At 44.8% G+C, this 26,919-nt stretch overlaps 1 protein-coding gene across 20 annotated transcripts in view; it reads left to right on the forward strand.

Annotated features, from left to right (window-relative positions):
- MCF2L (MCF.2 cell line derived transforming sequence like) overlaps window positions 1–26,919 on the forward strand; it is a 927,044-nt gene that overhangs the window by 418,804 nt on the left and 481,321 nt on the right. The window contains exon 1 of one of the 20 annotated variants that reach the window (XM_085622300.1): window positions 12,822–13,041. The exons of 17 other annotated variants lie outside the window; for them this stretch is intronic. In XM_085622300.1, coding sequence (XP_085478426.1) covers window positions 12,957–13,041 — 85 coding nt within the window. In that variant the 5' untranslated portion in view covers window positions 12,822–12,956. Of the gene's footprint in view, window positions 1–12,821; window positions 13,042–26,919 lie in introns of those variants that run through there. 2 more of the 20 variants (XM_085622306.1, XM_085622302.1) reach the window with 2 other exon arrangements.

Raw genomic sequence — 26,919 nt, forward strand, 5'->3', positions numbered from 1 at the left:
TCAACACACTAGTGTGCCATTTTGAGGCTGAAATATATGTAGCAGAACTATTCGGTCTCTGTCTGACAATTCGTACACATCACACACCAGCTTCTTGTATCCTCTCATCATCACTGTTCGATGAGACAAGGGGTACAAGGCTGGTGAGGGCCTGATATAAAGACCATTGTCTGAAGGTCTCCTACATTGCCCGATATAGGTGGCTTAGCATTGTGGCTGATTTCTGTCTACCACACGTGTTAGATAAGAAAGTGTATGTTTATCATGGTGTTATGGTGTTAGTGTTTGCAACCTTGTTTCAAAATATAATTGCAAAATTAAAACTGTGATGGGTAGAATTCTTGAATTCATGTGGACACTTTTAAATACTCTGTGTGCATTTCATTAAATCTTGTGTTTTTTTCACTGTGCCACTGCAAGCAAAGACCTACCATTATTTTGTATCGCACTGTATAGGACCCTTTCCACCCTTGTAAAACACATTAGCAGACTAGGGCATTAGTGGATCATGTTTAGCTAGTTTTGGTGTCTCCTGAAAAGGGCAGGCCTGCCCAAAGTGCTTAACCACTGATAATTCACTATGGGGGCTGTCTCATTAATCATTTCTTTCACTCTCTGAGACATTACAGACAGGGACCTGACAAAAGCTAACCTATGATGGCGCTGCTCTAAAAGAGACCCTGTAGGTTGAACCGCTATCTAACATTAAGTCTCTACGGCAACACAAATAATCAGCTACAAATTTCTGCCTTAGTAGTAAGTTGCAGCTTAAGTTCCTAAGACAAAGCAAGCTGGTTGACCCATGTCTAGCCACAACTCTGCCACTTACAGTGACTCATTGATAAACACTATAGGCGCTGAATGAAATGCTTGAATTAATTCTAATTATTAATATTTTCTTCAATCACATTCCCGTACGTTGTCTTTGAAGACTGTGCCATTAAATTGGATCACTATATGCATGAAAATCTTGAGTATGCCCCAGAAATGGCATTCCAGCTCAATCTTTTAGGCCACGTCACTTGTGACAACGTTAAAATGGACATCTTTTTTAGGTCAAGCCAGGGCAGCGCATGTGCTGCTGTGCGAGGCATGCTTTATTGGAGTATGGATTTGAAGCCCCGCCCACTCTCCACCCATATTTGTCATTTGCTTGTGTCATTGTCCTTCGTAAATACTGGCTTCAGATTCGTTATTAGGCTTGTTAGTCCCTACTTAGTACCGCCTTGTCTTCATCTGTAACCTCCCATGAGGACTGGCCCTTTTACTTTGGCTGTTACAAGGTACGTCTAATATAGTCTGTAAGCACCATCTTCTCTAATGAGTTTTTCCTACTGCAGGCACGGCATTCTTTCTTGCAACATTCAGCGCACTATGCGCGCTTTTACGGGGCATTTTTATCAAAAAAGAACATTTGTTTGTCAACTTGACAAACAAATGCTTTTCTCTGGTAAAAGTGCCCCATACCGCGCTTTCACTTTAATAGCAGCTGCGGACCTTTCTTTAGACACGGCTCGTCTAAAGAAAGGGGCCTAGCCTCTTTTTAAGGTGAAAGCGCAGCATGGGGCACTTGTAAACAACAAGCATTAACAATGCAATAGGTTGGGTATTTTAAAAACGTTTACCTATTGATATTGTAAATGACAATGCCTTTTATTATTGCAGGTTTTTTAAACACACAAATTAAATGCATTGTCATTTACAATGCCAATAGCTCAAAATCTCGGAATTGCAAGACATATTGCATTGCAAATGCTTGTTTCCTTTACAGCTTTATTGCATTGCACGTTGGTCTGCTACTTTGAGATACATCTGGTACGATATGCTTTTGTGAGAGAAAAGTTGTGGCGCCCATTGCAGCTTCTAGATGAACTCAAGGGCTCACGTTAGCTCTGCAGCTCAGTTTTCACAGGGAATGTTTCCAAACATGTCTCACATTTGTGAATTGCTCTTGATGGTGGCTTGCATGAAAATTGTATGCGAGGTATATGCCCACATGTACAGAAGTCATGTGAGGTCCCTCATAATATATTTTCCATACAGTTTCTTAAGTCACACTGTGAACGTTGCACAGATACGGTTTTGGAACTTCCCGTAAGAAATGTACTTCTTCATAGAATGTGCTGCAAGTAAAAATGGTATGTTAAGCATAAGTGGGCGAGATAACATTACCCAAATAATAAAGAATGAGACAGGAATATTTTTGTATCAGAACAGTTAGTCTTAGAGCAAATGTAAATCCGAATAGTAATGACTACAAACGACCTCGCTTAGTTTGCCTCTTTAACCCACTTACGTAGATTTAGCATGTATGGATGCTTGAAAAGGCTCCACGTGATGTCTGGACCTGAGGGAGACATTTTGAACGAGCCTGTCCATTTGACTCCAGAAACAAATGTGACTTGAGCAGGAAGTGCGGCAGAAAAGCCACAAAGGCAATTGCTGCAAATGGGCAAGAATGTCATGAAAAGGTAATGTCACAAAGAGGTCCAGCGAGAAAATGTCAAGCACCTTTTAGAGCATTGCCTTCGTTGTGTTGATGGCGTTACAGTTGTGGATTCCTCAGACATTGAGGGAAACTACACAATGCAGTGCAATACCTACATCAAATTCCGTCAATATGATGTTGCATCTAAAAAGGAGTGATCAAAGCCAGTCTAGTAAGATCCAGTAGTACAAACATGTAGTAATACAACAGGTAGTGGGGCCGCTGGAAGAGCTTTAGTTAAGGTGTATTCACACCGCAACAGCTCCAGGTGAAGAACATTATGTAGACGATAAAACATAATGGGGAATCACATTCTAAATACAATGAAGATGTACAGTATTGACACCTATAACAAACGGAATAGTAAGCCTCTAACACGTCAAAAGCCATATTTATCTTAGATTGCTCCTACTAGATCTAATTCTGTTGTGCAAGTGAAATATATATGCGATCACACTGTTGAATCTTTACTGTTGCTCTTTGATACCTTTTTCTTCTCATGCTTCTTCCTGGTTTTCTGCAGCCTTCATGTCCAGTATTATGGACACATTTTGGCCGGTTTTGATTAAGAGAAACCAAGTCCACTAAGCACCATTGTTCTCTTTTGAACCAAAATAAGTAAAGCAGGCTAAAATGAAGATGGGAAGCGAAATAGGCCAGTTTTCACAGACCACGGGACATAAGTTCCTTAGCCTACGCCCAGCTATGTATGCATGCCATCAGGGAAAACTAAGCAAAATCTTGGGCTCCTACTTACCAGTTTGCTTGTCACTTCCTCTGGCAACTCTTCTCAAATGCATTGCTCATTTTCGTTCTTTGATAATTTGAATACCTTCTCTAAGAACGCAGAAGTCGCTATTAGGAAAAAAAGGTCTCCCCTTCCTCTGTTCTTCAGCAGCATGTGCCAGCATTGTTCTAAGAACTGACCGTGCATTCACCATCAACTTTCTCCAGTTTCAGTTTATGCAGTCTACTTCTTACTAATCTCAAACCTACTGACCCTTCAGTGAACCGTGCAACAGGCTTGATTTTAAAAATCAAGTTGAATTGGCACTTACATTGTTGGTTATCCTATCCATTTCCACCAGCATAATTGCTTTCCTTTGGAGAAAAGGTTGGACCACCCTTCTCTTAAAAGTAAAAACAACTTGTATTTTGGACCTATCACGAACCTGCCAGTCCTTGTGAAACTAGTCGAGAAATTGTAGTGAGTCAACTTCAAGAGCGACTGGATGAAAATCTGTATTTTTCTCCTCTGCAGTCCTATCACAGGCCCCTACATGGCACCAACACTGCTCTGATCAGGTTTTGGGATGATATCCATAGATCTGCTAATCAGAAACGAGCTATCTTGCTTTTTATGTTACATTTCTCAGTGCCCTTTGAAACCATGGAAAAAAGATTATTATTGTCAGTCTGACCTTGTTGTCAAGGTCTGAAAGTGTCTCCTTGAAATGGTTTGGCTTCATCCTGGAAGGGTGATCGCATTGCATGCAACTTGGCCCATTCATCTCCGATCTTGTGGGTATTTCATGCAGGATTTCCTTGGATTCCCCTTATTCATAGTTTTTTTCAAAATCCAACTCTCCTCCCTTTTCAACATAATTAGCAAGTACTCAATAGGGCGGATGACGCTCAACTCTGTTTTAGTTTCTGGGGCTAAAGATTTCGCCCCACTGTATATGAGATCAAAGAGCAGATGAGACTGAATTTCCTCAAGCTTAATGGACTTAAAAACAAAGAATATATTTTTGTGCAAAAATATCATTCCATCTTCAGGGACATAACTCCTCCCCTGTCACTTGATGAGAGGGGAGGCCATCAAAGTAGAACATTTTAGATTTGATTTTGATTGTAGTGTACCCTGTGGAGTGCAAATCATAACAGCTGTCTGTACCTGTTTCTTACAATTGTGTACTTTAAAGAAAATCTTACCTTTCCTGCCTTAGCAACACAAATCCATTGACATAGGGACTTCCATTAATGCAAGGCTCGTATATGTAAATGTCTTGTATGTTTGGTTCTCTGACTCCCATTTGCACAAACTCCAGATGGCACAAAGCGCGGCTGATAGATTGATTTTTGGGTTTCGCCCTATCTATGTCACTAGGATAACACTTGATTGGCTTTCAGTCAAAATCCAGACTACAAGCCTCATCCTGAGGATTTTGTATGAGGTAGCTCTAGCCTATATATCTTTCTCACTAGGGCCCGGGGAGTGGCCAGTTTAACTTCATTGCCACCTCTAAATTTAAGCTGGCTAACTAGGTGCAATCTGTTTTGCCACACAAGCAGCCATCATCTGGAATCATCTCCATACTCACATCCCGCCTGTTCTAGCCTTCTTACATTTAAATGTCTGCTCATGGCACGCCTCTTTTAAGTACGCATTTAGTTATTAAGTGGCTAGAGACCTCTCTGGGTAAAAGTGGTCTATATAAATGCCCTTACACAGTCCATATACTGAAATGCTGGCCCTCGGGGGTGCTTTTAATATATGCCTGTTTACTGTTCCTTTCCAATAGCTGGTGATGGAATCATAGCTCTTATCAGATACACAGATTTATTATCATCTCAGTGAAAAAGGTGACCACGACAATAAATCTTTATTTTGGTAACAACTAATGATGCACAACATCACCAGAACCAAAGAGCTACTTACACATCGAACTTTCAGTATAACTGTCCATTTAATTTCAGAACTGTGCAACATCCACTTTCACAAACTTAAAAACATTTACACCATCTAACCTAACCCACCACAAATCGTCCCAACTGTCACCCATTTTCGCTATTTCAGCTCAAGTGAATGGAGGGCGTTCATTAAGACTCGCTGCATTCTAAGGGTTTGCAATTACTCAGTTATTATTTAGTGACCGAATTAGCAGAAGCTATCGCAATAACTGCACCAAACAAACTACAGCTATCGCGATTCCAAATGATTATTTAGAGATGACCAATCGGCGATAGAACTGCTGTGCTTGCTTCATCGGGGCTTCCATCGTTTCAGCTTATAATGATGGTACAATCACAGATTTAGTCCGTGGTAAACTACTCTTCCTGAAAGCCTGTAATTTATCAGAATAGTGGTGAATTTCCCATTGGAAATGTCCTCCATGCAACCCAGGAAGAAAAAAACAGAAAAGGGTAAAAAATAAATGCCTCATGCATGGAATTCTCCAGAGCCAGGACTACGGGATGTGAACATGGCTTCTTACACCACACATCCACGTAGACGTACTTTTGCAGTGTCTGCACATATTGGAGGAAATGCTCCAGCCGACAAAGACCTTTATGGGAAATTCCAGTAGCGAATGTCTATTGCCAGCACTGCAGATAAGTATGGCCAGAGCAGACGCAAAAGGGACCATGTAAGCCTCTACAGTGAAAAACCTTTATGGTATGGGTGTTGGCAGTAACCAATTGCCAAGCGACCTGTGAACAGGAACTGATGAACGATCCTTTAGCTTTCCAAATGGCTACATGTCATAAACGACACCACATTCTATTCAAGTCTTCACTCCTGCAAGTCAGTGTAAACTAAACTTCCAAGGATTACAAATCCTGTAGTGCACACGATTATCTTATTAAAACACAGAACTGGAAAATATTGTCCCTAAAGACCTGAAAATATTTACTGACGTAACCTTTTGCCTAATGCACATCACAGCTCTCTTACCTTATCACATTTGCATTTCTGCCCACTGTGAAATTATTATTTTCATTTGTAAATGTGTGCACCAGAGCTAGAGAGGTGAACTGGGATTGTTGACTCTCTGGTAGCTAATGTTCAGAGCCTGTCTTCATCTCTCTTTTACCTACCCCGGAAAGAAAATTCACAACAGGTTTTCAGAATCTCCTCTTTGTCTTGATGCCTGCCCTCTCTTACACTCATCCCAGCTCTGCTTTTTGCATCTATAAACAAACGAAGGCATTTTAGGTCCTGTCAACACAAAGCTTTTAGTGATCTGTTGTTGAACATCTATTGTGTACAATATCAATGCCTAGAGTGGGTTTTGGATCAGCTCATTTCTAATAATTTGTTAGCTTTCTTGTCCATCTCATTTGCTTGCTTCTTATTCAATGTTTTTTTTCACTCTTCTTGTGTTTGCCCCTTCCCTAGAGCCTTGCTTTTTTCCCATCCTTCCACTACTCACATGAGGAACTACTTTTTTTATTTTTCTTTGAGCAGTCCATGTGAATGCATGCGTTTTGTTGCTCTCTGTCCCATGTGCTGCTTCCTCCTCACACACCCTGCCTTCAATGTTGCTCCTCACCCCTCCCAGGTCGTCCACAAAAGCACAGCAGCAAGTATATTTTCAACGAGGTTTGACTAAAGAGATTTAACTTTATTAGCTGGGTTTACTTTTGACTCCTACATTCTACATGTTACTTGAAAGCACAGGGAGTGGCACACAAATTTAATATTAATGGCACTAGGAGAGGGCCGGGCTGCTTTATTCACTCAGCCAGAGTTTGAGAAGGTGTACTTGGCATGACTGGAAAGGAAATGTTTCTTCTACTAGAGGAACAGAAATCTGCTCCATGTGCTGCTCCAGAGCACCAAATGTCCAGAGAATCTGATCTGCTCCTGTTCCGAGTCATGTGGAAAGTGCATTAGGCCTTGGCAAGTGTTTTCTTTAAATTCTGACGTTTCCTTTTTTAGGGACTCAGAGAGCCGTTATGTTTGCCTTCACTCCTGTTTTTTGACTTTTTTAACAATGTTTTACAAACGAGCTTTAGCAAAGGCAATAGCTTGGTACTAAGCTCACATGAAGCTTGAGTCCGGGTCAGCGAATGTGTCGAAAGTTGGCCGCTGCATAGCACCAGGAAGTGATTTGGGTGCCAATAGGAAGCGAGGCATAAATGCCCTTTTTAGGTCTCGGGACCATCCGGTCTGCCGAAGGCAGAACCGGAAGTCGAGAGATTTAATGTTTTGGAGAAGAGGGGCTTGAACCCGCCCCTCTTCTCGCCTCTTCTCCATTGGCTGGCCTCTTGAATGCTGGCCAGCCATTGGAGAAGAGGTTTGTCTCTCCGATCAGGCCCCGTCCTTTTCAGATCGGGGGGCGTGTTTTTTTCAGAAAGTCTAATTATCTCCTCCAGCCAATGGCTGGAGGAGAGAAAAGACAAACACGCCCCCGAATCCGAAAATGCCGCTGCCTTTCTCCGAGGCATTTCTTCTTGACCTCGGAGAAAGGCAGTGGTGTGCGTTTTGCTCTGCCTTGTTCCTCTATTTGCTTGGCCGTAATCTTCCGACGATTTGTTTAATTTGCATGTATTTGTGCCTTTTCGTGTTATATTTCAAAAGCAGCATCTAGATTTGTAAAGGGAGCGGTTGTTATGGTCCGATTGTGTTTTGAACAACACCATAAACGCGTGGGCATTTTTCTGACAATGCAGCTTAACGCTTTATAATCATCGTGTGCCATGAAGTAGAATTTTAACCAAACGTATAACCAGATTGCACTATGAGCCGCGGAATTAAAGCCGAATTGTAACTGGATGATTTGCTCATGTAAGGCAGGGTGCAGACCGAGCGAGCTATTTTTAGCTATGTCAGATGCCAGAACATGCTCTCTTTCCAAATGGAGGCAGCTGCATTTTCATGTGCTCCTTCGAATCGAATATCCCGTGCCAAAAGCAGGCGTGGTGGACCTAAAGTATGTTTTCTGTGACAATCGGCTTTCATGCATCTAGAAACCCACGAGGGGGGCATTTTCTTCATTTAGCCTTCGTTTTTTTTTTTTCCTCACGAGAGAACTGACTACATTACGTAGCACAGTGCTTACATTTTACCTTGTGGTTCAAGGACCGAGGTCGGCTATTTGTGCGTTTGCGTTGTGATTTCGGACACGATTGTGGGGAGCTGGTGTGTAAGATACGTTCCTATTTTTGGACAGTGGCGGTTTCCCTGCCTGCGATGAATGGCGTGCTGCGAAGGCGGCGTGCGGCTTTCGTGCTGGTGTGCTGCTTTAGTGCACGGTCTTTTTCTTTTGTGTGAGATTAACGGTCCTTTCAGCTGCCTCTCTTATTCAGAAGCAGCTAGAATTTGTGACAGTGTGCGAGTGGGCGGTGGTGGCGGCGGGGGTGTAGTGCTGAAAGGGAATAGCGTCAGCGGGAGCCGTTCTTAGAGAAAACTCATGGCTCCTGTTAAGAAAGCACGCATGTTTTACCATCTCGGTAACTCCTAAAAACCTCGTCATGCGGTATATGATTTGGTAATACAGTGTTTTACAAACAAATTCATGCGATAAAGTACATCGCGTGGAGTCCTTTAACAGCGTTGCTGAGTACCGCGCTGAAAATGTAAAACCCAGCCCTGTTGATACTACAGTTGGTTTTAGGTTTTATGATCTAATTTGCAAAGTAGGTCTGTTTTGTTCGTTGGAAGAATACCAGTAAATGAACAAAACGTGTATTAATTCAATGGTCATTTGTCAGTATCACGAAAAGCTGCCATGTTTATACCATCTCGTAAACCCTGAGAGAGGATTCGCTTTGCAAGGACAGCAAAAGCTAAAGCAATCATCCGTGGATGGCTGAATTGTATGCTTTATTCTTCTACATATTCACATTTGTTCATGGCCAGACCTAACTTATCCTCGGAGATCCTACTTCCATTGGCCGCTGGTGCTTTGGAAGTGGTGGTACTTGCCCTGAACTCTGCCTAGTCAAGCAAGCAAGCCCACATTGCTCTTGTAAGAGGGGTTCGGAAAGGTTTGTCCCCTCCCCGCCCCCCCTCTAGCCCATTCACACGAATGCTTTGAAAAAATGGAAATGAATCACACAAACTGTGCTGTAGTTATACAGAACAATTTTCACCTAAATTTGCCCAAAGCCGGTAGGCTCAGAAAGAGCACCCATTAAATAGTAACTTTCATGGTGTGCCAAGTCAGTAAAGCCTCACGCTCCCCAGGGGTTCACCCAATTTATTTTAAAATATGCAGTAGGCCCCATTTGTCAATCACTTCGATGGTGTCCGGACCAGCATTTTATCATGGATGATCTCCCTCATACCATCGGTGCCCCCTTATGCCAATAGTTACGTATAATATGACAGTACCAGAATTTACTACCTCTATATTCCATGTGCTAATATGCCAGCACCTCTCTTCCCAAGAGTGCCCCTTTATTCCATAAATTGGGTTCCTCCTGCCAATGCCAGCATTTTGCCACAGTTATCCCATATGCCAATAATTACTTCCAGTGTTTCAGTGTTTTGCCATAGGATCCCCTAGTATACCAGCATTTTGCCACTAGTTTCCCTTAAGTCCAGAATTACATCTGATGCCAGTGCACATTGTCATGAGTATACTTCAAACTTTCCTGAGACACAAGTAAATACATGTCCATGGGTTATGTCAGTGGGCGTGATTTTGGGAGTGAAAGTTCTATATTTTTTGTTCAGTGCTTGCTTCTGTAGTTTTGGTGCTTCGTGGCGCTGTAATGATGGGTATTGCTCTGCCTTCATAGGAGTCCAGGTATCCAACTTGATCCCTGTTCACATTACAACCTAGGCATTGCACGTCACTCAAAGATATCCCAGATGCACTCTAACTTCACTGGGCCTGTGGCCAGCCTCTGGCTCAGTGGGCTAATGTTCAATTCGGCCTCAAACAATGTAGAGCTGGCGTCACACCGGGCGCTGAGAATGGACGGCCCGAATCTAGATTTGAACCTATGTACCTAGATGTGGAAGGCTGAACTCCTTACTGACGACCAACTACCTGTAACCCACACAGCTTACAACTCAGACCTCGGCATGAGGGGAGCAAGCTGACCCTTTACATTGGAACGGTCTCGGCATTGTTAAAGTTAGAGCTATTGGAATTGCTCATGACATTATTTTTGTTTATGTTTTTAAAACATGTAAAGAAACGGCATTGTTATTTACAATGTCAATAGCTTAATCTGTGTGTGGGTGCAAATGCAATAGGTCTCGCATTTGAGAGTGATTAAGCTATTGACATTGTAAATAACAATGCCGTTTCTTTAAATGTTTTAAAAACAAAAACATAAACAAAAATAATGTCATGAGCAATGCCAATAGCTCTAACTTTACCAATGCCGAGACCATTGCATTGCAAATGCTTGTTCTGTGTTCCTGTCGGCGACCCTGCCCTTGAGCTGTACCATGCTCCTAGTGCACTTGCTGAACCACTCCCCCACCCCTTTGCCCCAAGCTCAGCCCAGGCCCTACCCAAACCATCCTCACATGCCACACTCTTCACGTGCGACAGTGCAGAGGTTTGACATCCCTGCCAGAAACCTGAGAAAATCCTCCATGCTTAGTCAGGCCTTCGGACCACTAGTCACCACCACCGGGTTCCGGGTGAGCGGGCGGGCTCCAGGAGGCAGACAGGCAGGCAGCAGCTTCGCAGGCAGAAGAAGCTTGAGTCCAGGTCCGCAGGGTGTGTTGACGGTCGCAGGGCACAGCACCAGGAAGTGACGTGTGCCAATAGGACGGACCTGAGTCTTAAATGGCACTTTCAGTGCCCCTGTCAGCCTCCTTTGCATCCCAGCATTCCATAGCAGGAAAAGGGCGCCAAGTGTACTTTTCCTGGTCTCCAGAGAAAGCAAACGAAATTCAAATTTAAAAAAAAAAAAAGTGGCAAATGCTGTTGGTAAACCCCTCCACCGTCCCAGGTACAGGCCCCACCTGTGGCCGAGGCCTGCCATTATATCTTTGCCCATTTCCTTCAAATGCAAGACTTATTGTCAGAGCCACTAGAATTATGCGATTCTGTGGCTTTGGTGTTCTCTGCATAATTATGGATTTATCACATTTAGCACATTGTCGTCATCTTCTGCATAATATGCAGAGTTTAACAAAAACTAAATCTATCTCAAAGGACTCGGTTATTGAAAGCAATGCGACGTGTTCCTGCACAGTGGAAAGCCCTTATCAAAGATTGACTAGTCCTCTTTCCATTGTTTATGGTTGTATTTGAGTGTTAAGCTAGTCTCAATTAGGTGAAAATATTTGCACAGAGAGTGTTACAATTTATAAAAATGGCAAAATAATCCCGCAATACTATCACAAAATGTGCTGCATTATACCGCTTAACTTGGCTTTTTTGGCATATAATGTATTCAATTTATATGCATAATTTGGCACTCTCCAGCCACCTAACTCCAGCGGGGCTGCCTATATGCTTTTTTGTATACTTTAGTGACACCTTCTGGCCTAGTGAAGCCCCACACCCAAATTATTGACACGTCCTGACCTTTCACACTCCTGGTGGCAACCTGGAGTTTATCAAAGATCGTTGCCTGATTCGGGCCCATCATGCTGGCTACCAGCTGACGGCAGGGTGGAGTGCCGAGCTAACAGCTGGCACTGGGCAGCTTCCTGCTGCTCTCTATAAAAAACGCACGAAAGAAAAGGGGAATGGCGCATGTTAATAAAATGTATTTAGGCTAGTGCGGTGTGGGGGATACATCGGCATGTGGCGAATGCGTACAATGAGTCAGACGTTCAGGAAAAACAAAATCGTTCGCAATATATGTATTTTTTTCTACAGCGCCAACACATTCCCCAATAACGTCTATATAACATACTCTTGGCACGCTTAGAATACTTTTACATGTCTTCTAGCATTCGCAAACTTCATGTCGGTCAGGTGATGCATTCGAGGCATCGGCATTCAGCAGACCCATAAACAGTTAACTCGCCCAAGCCCGACTTGTCCTTTGGAGAACGCACCGTGTGAAGTTTTCCTCAGCTTCGCCTCTGGCTCCCAGCCAGGGCTGAGGGCACTCTCCGAGATAGCCCTCCCCTGTGGCCAGCGCTGCTTAATGAGTGAATTAATTAAACGGTGCCAAGCCTTTTCGTCCAATGGCGTGGCAGAGGGGACTGGGGCAGAACTTGACAGTCTCAGGGCACCCATGGGGGCTGCGTTGTCAGAGGCCTATCGTAAGTCTTCTCTGCATCCGTGTGTTTTATGGGCAGTTTTTTTTATTACACGGAGGTGTGCGTTTTTTTTTAATAAAGCAGCCTGGCCCCTGAGCTCCCACTGAGTGTGACAGCTGTCCGTCTCAGCGCTCCCGGCTGAAGCCGCCTCGTTGGGTAGGTTACCATTTGCTAAGCCTGGGGGTGCCGCAGGGAGGCTCCAGACGTGCGGCCGGCCACGAGAACAGGACAGGTTCTGCAAGGATGAGTTTTGTTTACAAGCCCCCCGAGCTGGCAGGGCGTTCCACATCATGAGCAGGTGTACAGCTGTCTGTGAGTAATTTCTGTTTAGTGGCGGCACGGTAGACAGGGAGATGTGAGCTGGGCGCAGTACGACCTTTTTGGCCCCTCCGAGCCGGCTTGAAAGGAGTCCTGGCTTCGGGTGTAATTCGAAGAAAGGTATTGTGTCCCGTTGGAGAAACGCCCGGCTCGGACTGTAACATGGAGGTCTCCGTTCAGCAGCGGCTCCCGAAGCTGGCTCCAGGCTAGCCGGCTCACTGACCACAGGCTGCACCCATGGGCGACACCATGACGTTAAACCTCATCTCCTTGCTGTGCAGGGACATCGTGCAACTGTGGCTGCTCCTGAAGGCGAGGACAGGTGTGTCGGGCGTTTCTGGTTGTCTGTTTTTGCTTTAATGTGTGTGTACTGGAGTCATTTCTTGTGACGGACAAGAAGTGGTATGATTAGCACAGCGCCTTTTTGATTTGCAGTGTTTCTGCTAAGCTTTGACCAGCTGCTCTCGATTAATATTCCCTGCCACATGGAAAGAATGCAATCGGAAAAAGTCTGTTTTATACATGGTGTATTTCTCTTCTGCTACGTTTGCTATTTTGACTTCTTTCTTTGCTTCTCTATTGGTCGTTGTTAATGTTTTGGGACATTTCGTATTCTTATAAAATAATCTTCCATTTAATTCCATGAGAAAATATTTTTGTAAATATTTGATAAATACTCAATTATCCGTTTGTAGTGGGAGCTGGGGGTTCTTTAATGCAGGGGCTTGCCATTCTCTCACTATGTCATTCCTTTTGAAAAGTGTTTTACTGGGGATACTGCGGGCAACATAAATCCTTACTGACTTACTTGTCTCCAAGTGGGGTATTGGGGTGGGTGCCTGAAGTCGAGCGCAGGGACTGTGGAAGCGCCTCAGGCATTAGTAAAGTCTCTGTTGCTCACTACTAAGCAGGTGGTACTCAACAAATGGGTTAAATGGCTGCTCCCTACCTCGCAAGACTAGTATGCAAAATGATGCTATATTATGGGGATGGACTAGATCTCCTATGGTGCGTGTACTAGAGGAGAAACAGCCCTATGGGCAGTATTGGGGTCCAGTAATCGACTACTGTGCAGAAGACTACATGCCACTGAGGGCCCAAGAATTGTAGGAGCTTTACAAATAGCACCATACTGGGCATGTTTGGGTGCGAAGGGTTGGGGGTGGTTAGAGGGGTAGTGCCCAGCGCATCACCTGGGGAGCTGCAACAGCCAGAGCGGGATCTCGATCAGGTTTCTGAAACAAGTAGCTTGTGTTGCTTTTGGCAGCCCTCCAGCTACCCATAAGTAGCTCCCCTGTCTACAGCCCAGCCTAGTAAACGAGAAGCCTTTGCTTGGTTGAATACAAATATGGATACCAAAATTGAAAAGTGTGTATTTGGAAGAAAGATGTATGTATTGTCAGAAATTATAAGCTGGTGTTGTGGAGACTTATTACTAATATTAACCTGGTGCCAGGGGCATTGCAACTATTTGTTTTTTATATTGGCCATGTAGAGGCATTACAATTTGACAAATGCTAAAACAACAATTGATGTACAGAATGCAAAACAATGTCATACATTCACCCCAGTGCAGAGATCTGGGCCTAAATCCATCGTTTTTTTGCTCACCATGCCATTCCAGTTTGGACCCAGCCATATGCAAATCAGTCTTGACCCTGTGCCTCATGGGAACAGTCCAGCCCGAACTGCCTGGCCAGGTCCTCCCTGGACTGGAATCAAGCATCCTAGGACCGGTTTCGGGCTTGAATCCAGTGGCATGGAGAGCACGGGACCCACGTCTGGGCATACCCGTCCCACTTGGGTGACAAATGCAAAAACAACAATTGATTAACAGAATGCAAAACAATGTCATACATTAACCCCAGTACAGAGATCTGGGCCTAAATCCATCGTTTTTTTGCCCACCATGCCATTCCAGTTTGGACCCAGCCATATGCAAATCAGTCTTGACCCTGCGCCCAATGGGAACATTCCAGCCCGAACTGCCAGGCCAGGACCCAGCTGATTTGCATATAGCTGGGTCCAAACTGGGGTGGCCTAGTGAGCAGAAGAACAATGGATTTAACCCAGATCTTTTGACTGGGGGTGAATGTATGATTTATTCAGCAATCCATCCATCATGTGTTTGCGTGTCACTTTTCGCCCTAAGTGGGATGGGTATGCCCAGACGTGGGTCCCTTGCTCACTTTGCCACTGGATTCATGCTAGCCTGGCTGATGAAGGGCAATACCCAGAAACCGGTCCCAGGATGCTTGTTTTTGGTCCAGGGAGGACCTGGCTTGACAGTTCGGGCTGGACTGTTCCCATGAGGCACAGGGTCAAGACTGATTTGCATATAGCTGGGTCCAAACAGGGGTGGTGTAGTGAGCAGAAGAACAATGGATTTAACCCAGATCTTTTGACTGGGGGTGAATGTATGATTTATTCAGCATTCCGCCCATCATGTGTTTGCGTATCACTTACAATTTGACAAAGCATTTTTTACAGTAATGCTGGAAACCGAGCCTGATGCACTGAGGTGATCACTGCTGGTAATCTTGCATACGGTAGGCACTAATGTCATCTTCTCTGATGGGGTCAGTATTAAAGCTCTAAAAATATTAGTAACTCGTGATGATTTTCACTGACACGAGTTGCTATTTCTACAGAAAATGTTGCGGACTCCTGAGCTGGAAAAAAAGAAGCTGGTTGTTACTGTTTGGGGGAAGAGGCAAGAGTGGAATTCGGGGAAGGGGGAGCAGCAGGGGGGAGGTGTAGTACCTTTTATCCCGAAATCCAATGCAAAGCTAGTAAACAAAATTATTTTACTTAAAGTATGAGGTTACAAAAACTCCAGGACAGAGATGGAAGCAGTAAAAGAATGGCAGTGCTTTTTAGGGGATAAGGCTGGTGCTTCTTGAAAATATGCACACCTGTATACGTTCTATTTTATTATTATTATTTTATTATTTAGGCATTTACATACAAGCCCTTCCCTAGAATGTTCTACCTGGCAAGAAGATGCAGAGGGATGGAGTAAGAATGATAAACGTATGGGCGTGTACATAGGATCCATGCTTTTGTGCTTTATATTCATTTGGAGTTAATTTCTTCAGCATAATACATTTGTCAGGGACACAAGGACTACACAATTTTCCATGGCTACATGATTGGGATTTTGACTATTCAGTCATTATTGCGCATGGATTGATTTTTGTGGCCAGTGAACAGGGCCAGACTGGGAACCAAAACCGGCCCAGGCAAAGGGGTCGGCAGTCCCCACCCCCCCTTCCCGGGGGGTTGGTGGTGCCGCCGAGTTCTTTGCCAGGGCCGGTTTTCGGCCGATTTTGTTACAGGGACGATTTTGCAGCTATGCTGTAAAAACGGCCCCCAGGGGCCCAAAACCGGCCCCCACCCGTGCGGCGCACCGGGGGATTGCCCGGAGCCCGCTACGGCCAGTCCGGCCCTGCTAGTGAATAGGTAGGGTATTGGAAATGCGCGATTCTTCTGCGCAGCCAAGCCTTGGAATGACCTCCCTCAACACACCAGAAATCTCCCCACTTCTTGAGTTCCTCAAGAAGCTGAAGACTAGGCTCTTCGTATAAGCACCTTGGGGACCACAAACCTAAAACAAGAGTGACGACATGCACACCAGACTTTTCACTGTTTCCATGTACAATTTTCCATGATTTAAACTTTAAAAGTGTAGGCTTGTGTGTGAAGAAGGGTAGCCATGAATAACCTTTGTTTATCTTTGGCGTTATAGGTGTGACACTCGTAGATATGATTGTTTTGCTTTTCTTTTATTCTTGTATGCCTTTTTATCTTTTGGATTGGTTTGATTAACTTTTACTTTGAGGCGTTTCTGCTGCATTCCAAGTGTATGCTATCTTGGCTGATGCCTTTTTATATGGATGTCAATTAGGGGTAGGTATCGGCTGCTGCCCATGGCTTGTGCTTTTGTACCCCAGACAATGTTCCTGATACTCGTAGTCTCAAGGGCCATGAAGGCATTGACAGGAACCAAAGTGGATAGGGGTAACACAGCCATGTTTACTTTCTTTAGTTTTCGCTCCTCACTTTTCCCTCAGCGCATTAGCAGCAAATAAGAGGCATTTAAGGGACTACAGAATAGGCGAGGGAACCAGCCTGTAATGTCAATGCAAGATGGAGGTTTGAAGGGTACATTCATACCTGCCAACTCGCAGAACAATCTCAGTGTGAGAAGGGGCGGGCCTTGCGCCAAGGAGTGCTTACGAGGTACTTTTGAACTCCACCCTGCCCCTAAGACCCCTCCTCCCAAACGAAATAAAAGCATGCCGAGACCAGTGCCAATGTCCTGGGGTGTTTCCACACTCCTTAATGAACGTTGGCAGTTGAAAATCTTGCAAAACGAGCTGGAAACCCACTATTTACTGTGATTTTCAGCTAGTTTTCCCTGCTACTGTGTGATATCCGCTCCTCACCGGGAGACCGCGATGGGAGCTGATTTCGTGTGCCACACTGGTAATGGTGTGTGGCGCATGAAAGTGACTCATTGCGATGGCCCCGACCTTACACTCCAATATTACACATATATATATAATACATGGCAATTAAATGTCTAAAGGCTTGGCCTATCCTTTCGGATTTGGACCACTGCTCTACAGACCTCACACTTTGTTTAATTTGCTAAATTATACTCTACTTTATCATATGCATTTATCACGTAAACATTTTTTTAAAGGAAATTATGTTCCCTGGTTCTTTTAATACTCGTGAATGAAAGACCTCTTCATAGTTCATATGTTTTAGGCATGAATCTGACTTGGTTTCCTTCTTGGGAATTGCGTATTATCCTCTCTTACACATTGACGCTCCCCATATCTGTTTGGCCTATTGCGTCAGGGCCTTCCTGGGATGGATTCAGAGGGGAGTATGCTAGGTCTTGCCAGTTTTCTTTGGTATATACGATAAACACTCACTCATACACTAGCAAGTAAAGTATGGCAGGCTAGTTCCCACTAGGCTGTCAGTGCGTCTGTCTAAACGCTTGTTTCTCTTCTGTAGATTCTGAGGTTGTAATGTTCCTCCCCTGGCTACACAAGTACGAGCACACTGCTAGGAAATGTTTTAGCATACACAACACTGGTGTGTCTAAACTATTGAACCAATAATGTCAGACCAGCAATGGTTCAGAAACGATCTTTACCGCCCCATCTAGGTCAATAAAGTTGTGATCCTCAAGAAGTTGCACGTAGCAGAATAAAGACATGTAATACTGAGCTCTGTGTGTGGCGTAGTCATTGGCGGGTACCCAGGCTGGGGAGAGCGCTATACCTGTGATGACTGTGTTAACCCCTTGCATGCTCATGACGGAACCACTCCGTCATGAGCCACGGGCGCCGTGTGCTCATGACGGAGTGGTTCCGTCATGCTGCGGCCGTTGGCTGCCGCTCCGCCCACGCGGCTCTGATTCCCCGCCTGTGCGGGCGATCAATGCAAGTGGGCGGAGTCGTGACGGAACCACGCCGTCATGAGCACAGCTCGCCCGTGACTCATGACGGCGTGGTTCCGTCATGAGCATGGCGGCGACGCGCTCACCCCAAACCCCCCCAGCGCTGCGGCGGAATTCGCGCCGCAGCGAAGGGGTTAAAAGGCAGGGTGCTGGTCCATTCTGGTTTAGGGACACCTTGCAGCAAGTAATTACATTTCTCAATATTAGCTTGAAGATAAACATTGTGTTACAGCGCATTGTGAACAATATTGTATCATTTGCAGCATGTAAACAAATGATGGCTGCTCACAGGCACATCTCACATTCATAGCGCACAAGAGTGCGTGGAGTTGTGCCTTTTTGTTTTAATTGAGCTGCAGCTGCATTCTGACCGCGCTGCTTGCGGCATCTTAGCCCACTCCGAATAGGACCCATCCACAATGAGCATTGCCAAAGCCAGTAGGTTTTGCCTATACAAAATCTATTGACTGGGTACATTTTTTGACATGTTACACAGCAATTGAGCTGCTGTTCAACATGGATGAAAGAAAAAAAAAGCGCTGAACCGAAACCGGCAAAGAGCTCGGTCTGCCCCCCCTGGGGGGTTGGGGGTGCGGCCAAGCTGTTTGCCAGGGTTGATTTCGCCTGATTTTGTTACCGGGGCCGATTTTGCAGCTATGCTGCAAAAACGGCCCTGTCACAAAAACAGCCCCCAGGGGCCCAAAATCGGCCCCCACCCTGGCGGTTCACTGGTGAAATGCTCGGTGCCTGCTACGGCCAGTCTGGCCTTGGTTCTGTGATACAGTAGATGGTGGCCATGTCATAGGGCTATTTTTTAACTTTAAGCCATGTTTCACAGTAGCTCAACTGCCAGCAACATGTAAAAAATATTGACAAAGCCAATAGGTTTCACTTAGGCGAACCTTTTTGACCCTAGCTTGCAAGATTTCAGATTGCTATGTATGATATTTTCATAATTTCAATGTAATTGACTGGCATTTCGATGACTATGAGTGAGACTTTCTCGCGAGGAAAATCAATCAACGAAGTCAAAGGAAACCTATAAATATCAGAAATTACACCCATTTGAGCAACGAGAAACTCAAAAGAAGTAAAGCACCAGAAATGGAAGGGCAGTAACTTAGTGCCCTTGTAACCTGATCGTACTATTAACGAAATGTGTAACCATGATAGTAAACATTAAGCAAGTCTTTCAGAGACCGCACTTTATTAAAGTTCTGTGTACATATGCAGACACACGCACATTTCAATACAAAAGATAATACTTACTCGATGCAAACACCGGGCGTTGGGCAAGCCTAAATCAGTGGCTGAGGCACACAGGCCACAGCCAGGCTGTTTATTTAAAAAAAGACTAGTTTAGCATTCTAATAAAAATCTTTAAGCTGAGCGGTCTGCACACTACTACCTGCCCAGCCCCGCAGTGGCACCAGATCACACCAGCCGGCGCAGTCTGTCACAGAGGTACAGGCTCTAGCTTCTGCTGACATAGAAACGGTGTTGAAGTAATCTTGGACAGCAGGTCAGACCCGACCGGCTGGCACGACAGTGTTGGCTCACACCCTAATGAAGGGGGGCTCTCACATACAGCCATGGCTGAAGACACACAACAATGCATCTAAACATGTTTCTCATCAACATCGTTTCCGCCGTGGGCAAGGGTCGATAGTTCTAGACAGGATTTAAAGTGGGCCGGGTCTCACCTGGATGCAATGACAGAAAAAACAGCAAAATACAAGTCGGGCGGCACACTAAGCTAAGCACAGATTTTTAGCTTTTGTGTTAAGCCACGCCCTTAATTACATGTGTCACGCCCCTTCGAGAACCCCGCCCCCCCCCCGAGTTTTTTCATCCCACTTAAAGCCCTGGTTCTAGTCAAATTAAAAGAAAATTGTTCATCTTTTGTCATAAAGTAAGTCTATTGAGCGTTATTGTGTAATAATAAAAGCCCCAATCTGTCTGCACTGCAGACACGTTTATGGGGCTGGCTTCACAGACACAGAGATGTATACTTGTAATGAACGTGCATTAGAATCTGAGGTTTGTCAATCTAGAAAAGTCATCTCTCTCCGACTACCTCTTATAATGTTTACTTGATGCGTTATAATTAAAAATACGCTCCGAATACATTTTGCAGCCAAGGATGCACGTCCTTGTCTCAGTGTGTAGTATGTGTTGCTGTCTATTCGTGTGTAGCCGCTGTGATGGCATTACTACAGTTAGCGTTAGGCCACAAGCACAAAATATGTAATTACATGCGTACTATTCTGTAAAACAGAGACCGGTGTCTGTCTGTCTGTCTGTCTGTCTGTCCGTCTGTCTGTCATGTGCAAGCACATTTTTATTAGGACTGGCAACTTTGTAATGATACATCAAGGGCTAGGCTGGACACTTACTTTTGCAGTGTAGAGTGCCGTCAGGAGCCTGCCTGGTGGTGGGCGGCTGCCAGGGTTGGATTGGAATTCAAATTAGGCCCGGTCACCCAAAGAAAAAGTGACTCACATTTATGGATAATGGCCGCACATGAAACCTTCCTTGGTGTCAGGGTAGTCCTTTTGAGAGAAATCTATACGATCACTAATAATCATGTTCATCTGAAAGGCTCTTAGATGTTTATTCCCAGGCCAAATCATCAGGTGCTCTGAGGCTCCAGTTTTCTCCAAGTTCCAACAGAGGACAATGAGGCAAGCAGGAGCTTCAAGGGTATCGCTCAGTTTCGAGATCTGAGGCTCCAGTTTACCTCAATTTCCCAGAAACAATTGCTCAATCTCATGTCCCTTATGTTCTTGCTTGTCCCCAGGCCTCTGCTCACCCTCCGTTCCCTCGGGCATATGGTCACTCTCAGGTACACGAGCTTTCTGCTCATGACATACGACCCTGAACTTCCCGTCCACATTAGGCGCTGGAGACTCATGATAACCCTAGGGCCACTGAAGTTCCTCCTCACTTCACTTTCATGCCCATGAAGTACCTGCTCAATCTTGAACCAGTGGCTTTCTGGGTCACCTTGAGATCCTTTGTAGCTGCCACCCACCCTTAGGTGACTGCCAAATTCCCCGGAAAGCGGCAGCAGTGCATCCACAGTTGTACACATCAGAGTTGTGCCAGATTTCCTCTTTTAGTTGTCACCCAGAAGCCCCTCTGCAAGTGATGTGACTGGTTACAACTTGGCACTTGATGTCTTTTTTTTATTGTGTGGAGAGATTTGATTTGTATCTGGAAAAGCTACAGGAATCCACTCCAAATGCAACTTTCAATTAATCTCCTCGGAATTCTCGCTCTCGCTCTCGCTCGATCTCTCTCTCTCTCTCTCTCTCTCTCTCTCTCTCTCTCTCTCATATAGCCCTACTCTCAAACCTTTCTCTGTTCCCTAATTTCACCGCCACTGCAACCAAGTGCAACTATCTGTCAGATTTTCTAGCCCTGTTTCTGTCTATCGATCTATAACAAAAACTTTACCTATGTTCTAAGCGCTGTCGCTCTCATTTATCCTTGTTGTTTCCTATCCTTGTCTGTCAGTCTACAAATCTCCTCCCCCTCTCTCTCCCTCCTGTGTCTCCCCTGTAAGCTTTATTTCAGTTCTTGTTATATCTCTCATACCTTTATCCCTCCTCTCAATCGGTGTTACTCTCCCGTCCATTTCTATTCTCCCTTCCATTTGTCATTGTGTTCCTGGATTAATATTTTTCACCGGGATGTTTTCAAAAAAACTTTTCTTTTTGCTCCTATCGGTTGCTATGCATCATTTATTATTTTCGTTTAATGAAGAAGGAAAGCTCCATCACAATTTTTAAGTTTTTAGTTGCCACCCAGGCTCGTCTGTTTGCTGGAGATAAAGGCAGAGACTTTCAAAAAGCCCACTGCACAGCCCCATCTCCCCTGCCACGTTAGTGTTGACTGTGAAACGTTAGTGCTGGCTGGATGCTCAAAAGCAGCACTGCCGCTCCCCAAGCCTCACTGTCGTGCTCAGACGCACGTGTCTCCTCAGTTTGGCCCATTGTCCTACTGCACATGATAATGAGCCAGCTAGGCTTTGTACCTGGTCTTACTGACCTCAGCTCTAAGGCTGCACCAGCCTTTTGGGTTGAGCGCCAGTGGCCAAGCCTGTCCAGGCAAATGTGAGGTTATTTACAGCTGGATAAAACAGCCCACCAGCTGGCACAGGCACCTTGGGTAATGGCCGATTGCCCGCCCTGTCAATCCGACCCTGGGGGCCGTCGCAACCTGATTTGGGACTTTGCCAGCAGAAACATCGGCTGCCGGGCATGATTGAGGGTCGCGGCTTGGCCCAGTAGCTGTACAGTCAGGCAGGTGTGGTCTGGGCAGCTGTGAACCACTCTGGCGGCAGCCAGTCGGTGGTTGAGTTGGGGTGGGGTCGTGTTGGTGTTGCGGGGTCATTCATTACTGCGCATGGCGAGCTGCCCTACATTGCTGCCAGCTGAGCAGCCAAAACTTTCTTTCTGATTCAACGGCCGCTCACTCGCTTCCCGGGCGGCAGGACCCACCTAACTGTGAGTCTCACAAACTCCTGCCTGACCTCACTGGCTGACTACACTATCGCTGTAGTAGCCATTGGGCACTGACTGACTGCTCCTAACGTCGGTGCAATGTATCAGAATTCCGCCACCACGTGGTGTTTGAATTGTAATCATGACATGTCTATTACATTGTAGCAGCTACACTTCAGCCAACCCCCAAGCCTACCGGGAGCAGTGTGCGCCCACTCTAGCTTTCAGTAACTATGGTGTATCAGCCAGCACTCCGGGACGCTGAGAAGGCGCTATATGCGTGACTTTGCATTTCAGTGCGGTGATGCGGGTCACCACAGTGAAATGTGCTAATCTAAAGCCTGATACGTGGTACTTGGCAGTAGTAGTACTGATTGGTTTTGACAATGCTTGTTAATTCTGTTCTTGATTTCAGATTCGAAGCTGCACTTGGCAAATAAGAACACCATTGCCAACAGTTTAAGTCTCGGATCTGCATTACATAATTTTATTTTTTTAATTCATTAAGCTGCTTCCGAAGCTCACTTTACATTGTTTGAACTGGTGCCTTAATCATGAATTTGTGCTAAAAAAAACCTCTCTGGTTTGGCCTTGGTCCAACAACTAAGAATGCGGGCGCGCGGACTACAGTGACACGCGCTCCAAGGACCTGTGCGCGCGCGCGCCTGTCAGCTGTCAGGGCCCACAGCTGATCAGATGAACAGCCCTGCGCATGTTGAATAAAGCTCTCTGTGGCATGGCGCCCAGTCACATCACCTCAAGTTAGGCTGGATAAACATCTCAAGCTAATTTCCTTCCGTACGGCGTCGAGGGCAGCGCACGTATGAACAACACATATTCGAGAATGCGATTTGTTGTCAAACTATAAATGTATGCGTGTGTATATTTGACTTGAAACCTTTGTGTGCGTGTCGATATTGTAGAGGCAAAAAGCCTTTTGTTTTACAATGATTGACGTGTCTACATTGCAATCACTGGCCCCCAACTCAAAAGCCCGAATACATAAACTGTACATTTAGTAACTACCCAATAAGCATATTTATAATTAGGTGTGATTAATTTAGTTTTAGGCGATTAATAAAATCATTTGGGTAAAAAGCGAGGATCGGTTGAGAAATATCTTTACAGGTAGTCGTTTGGTTGTTGCTGGTGGAATGGCTTTGGGTCAGTTGAATACGCACCGCTGAGACCTTGTATGTCACATGGAACTAACCCGAATCCCTGCAGGGCTGACTCAGCTTTCCATTCTTATGAGTTTGGTCAAATGAGTTACGTTTCGTAATCGTACTGCCTGTTATTTGCAACACTTGGAAATGTTAGAAGTGCAGCAAGAAGCACTCTATAACAAGAACTTATTATTGATCGATTATTTGATAATTCATTTTTTTCATAGTTTTTGTAACTGAACAATAACAAATTAAAAATAGTAACAGAAAATGTATATATTTAAAAACATGGAGACCTCGGAGGCGCCCTTATTGCACTATTCATAAACTCAATTTATAATCCACGAGTTTGAGTACTTCTGCTGCATCAATGCTGTATCAGTTTTGTGATGATCCCCGCCTAGCTGGTGGAACAAAGAGCGTGTTTGTCTCACATCATTCTCCGTACCCACAGCAAGTGTTTCTCACCCGTGCTCTCTCGTGTACATATTTTTTTTCTGTCAACACGGGAGTTCAGTTAAAAGAAGCTTTACATTGTTTCCGTTAGAGGTGGCAACCTTTCTAGAAGTGTAAAGACTTAAAAGTTCGATTGTGACTCAGAGCTAGGTCAGAGGAACTCATAGATTGTGCCCTCCCAGTCTCTAGCCTCATGGTCTCATCTGCAGTTTTGCACCGCCTCAGGGTGTGATGAAGACGCCTCAGGCTATGATGACAATGCCGCGAGGGCTCACCTGGGAGCTCATCTGCCATTGGGGCCTCCAGGAAGTATTACAGGAGCAGTGGGGATGGACTGGATTGAAGAGAGCAATTGGACCTAAGACACTCTTTTCATGCTTCCCTATTTTTTTTCTTTTACCCCATACTCTTGAGGTCTATCATTGAGTTTAGGTTATTCCTAAGATTTCTATAGATATATTACCTTTATAGGTAAAATATTGGGTACAAAGTGGAAAAGATAATGTTCACGCATTGCCTTTGTTCTCGTTTGATAGCATTACATGTATAACCATAAAAACATTTAAAAAAAGCATTGGCAAAGCCATAATAGGTTGACTTTTAAATGTGGTCTGTGAGCTATTGACTTTGCCAGTGCTTGTTTATTTTGGCAGGGTTTATGGCCAAAACTATTCCAAGACCGCTGCCTGTGCTTCTACAAGTATGCTGACCCACAGTTGGCCATCTTGGAATGTGCTCTGTGTGGATGCATGCACAGAGATGCACCAGTGGCCATCCTAGAATGATTTTAGTTATACTTTGAAAGGGACGGGGAGCAGCACACAAGCATTGAAGTGTGAAAGGTGAAATTAGTGTTCAGATGTCAGGAACTCATAAAAGCAATTTTTAAAAAGGTATTTGGGTCCAGTGAATGATGATTGACAGCTTAGCATCACAACATGACATGGGAAGGCAGCATACGTTGTTCCAAAGTGAAGGGAAATGCAGCACAACATTCTGAAAAAACAAAAAATACTATACACACTATTACTCTGGCCAAAAATATAATAGTTATCACCAGTGGTCGAAGTGGGGAAAAAAAAGTAGGGGAACTGTGGGCGAAGAATGAGAGGGCGGGAATAAACCGAAGATTAGATCAGTGGGCGGAGTCGGAGGTGTGGCTAGAAATAGCAAAACATATCAATTTTTAGTATGTTTGGCATTTCACTGACCAGTTACAGCTTACAATGTTATTTAATTCAAACAATGGATAAACCTGTTTATTTGAGGTTTAATATACAAGTTGTTTACATTTAATACATTTACAATCTGGGACATGTTTCCAATCACAGAATGTTCCAAATACGCTTATAAGTGGAATCATAAGACATTTGTGTCCGAGCCATGCAGTTTCTTTCATCGGCACTTCTCCTCCCTTTTTCTAACCATTTATGAACATAAAATTCAGGTTTAAATTCTATGACAGGAGACCCCACGATTTTTCTGAACATTATAGAAGACAGACGATTGATTGATATTCTGTTCCGCAGTGATGTGAGCACCTCATTCATTACACTAAAGCCCCGTTCACCTTCAGCAGTGGAGGTGCAAAAGGTGTCTATAATGTGCACTAATGGTTTCAGGCTTCCAGGGATGCAATTTTTATTCTGTTTGTACTCTCTGAAACAAAGGATGTACTGCCTAGTATCAAATACCTGCAACCTGCTACAACGGTTTAGTAATTCTGCCTCACCATATAAGATGTCTACTGGATCTGGGCAATAAACTGGTTGTAATTCTATGTATCAACTCTTTGTATTCCATTTTGTCATTGTTTGTGGTTGTGCATCTAGAAACATTTGATGCATTAGTCATTGTCATCCTTTTTCGCAGGTTATTTGCTAAGCTCCTAAAGAACTGTGCCCTTTTGATGCTAACACAGCCTTTGTTCTGTTGCAGTCCTACAGCATCAAACTTCATCCGTTCAGTAGCATTTAATGCGGTTGTAGCAAAGGGCCCAGGTGAACCAGCCATTGATTCAAGCACTAAAATCTGCATCTGTATTGAACGACCCACCTCATATGTGGTCATATCACGCCGCAGCAGCCTTCTGGATAGGTCACCCAGCTGGAACTTTGCGTTGTGCATGTACCATGTTGCAAAGTGCAAGCATGATGCAAGGCCCTTGTAAACATTCCCCTTAGTCTGGTGTGAATGCAAGTCCTGCATTGCCAATCCCTGGTGAGTTGCATTAGTACTGCTGGAACAAGGCAAATGGAAGCACCAATGGGTGAGGCGGACTGGCCTCAAGGGTCCTGTTAGCTCAGTGGCAAAGTCACTGCTGCTCTAGGGTGTGCTGCTTTGTAGGCCTGCCCGCAAGACTGGAGGTGACCTTCAGTATGGATTGTGGTGGACAGGGCTTCAAGGTTAACCAACACTGGCCACCGGTAAGGTCCACCTGCTGGTGCTAAGAGGCCAGGGCGTCTAAGTTCTAGTAGGGCCTTCTAAGGTCTAGTAGGGGAATGTGCTTCCTCAGGAGAGTGGTCTGATGGACTAGTCATGAAGGCTGAATCAGGTTTCCCAGTTCCAAATTCTGTAGCTCTGGCCATAGT

This window comes from Triturus cristatus, chromosome 8 (genome assembly GCF_964204655.1).
Source record: "Triturus cristatus chromosome 8, aTriCri1.1, whole genome shotgun sequence".
In the NCBI taxonomy this organism is placed as follows: Eukaryota; Metazoa; Chordata; class Amphibia; order Caudata; family Salamandridae; genus Triturus; species Triturus cristatus.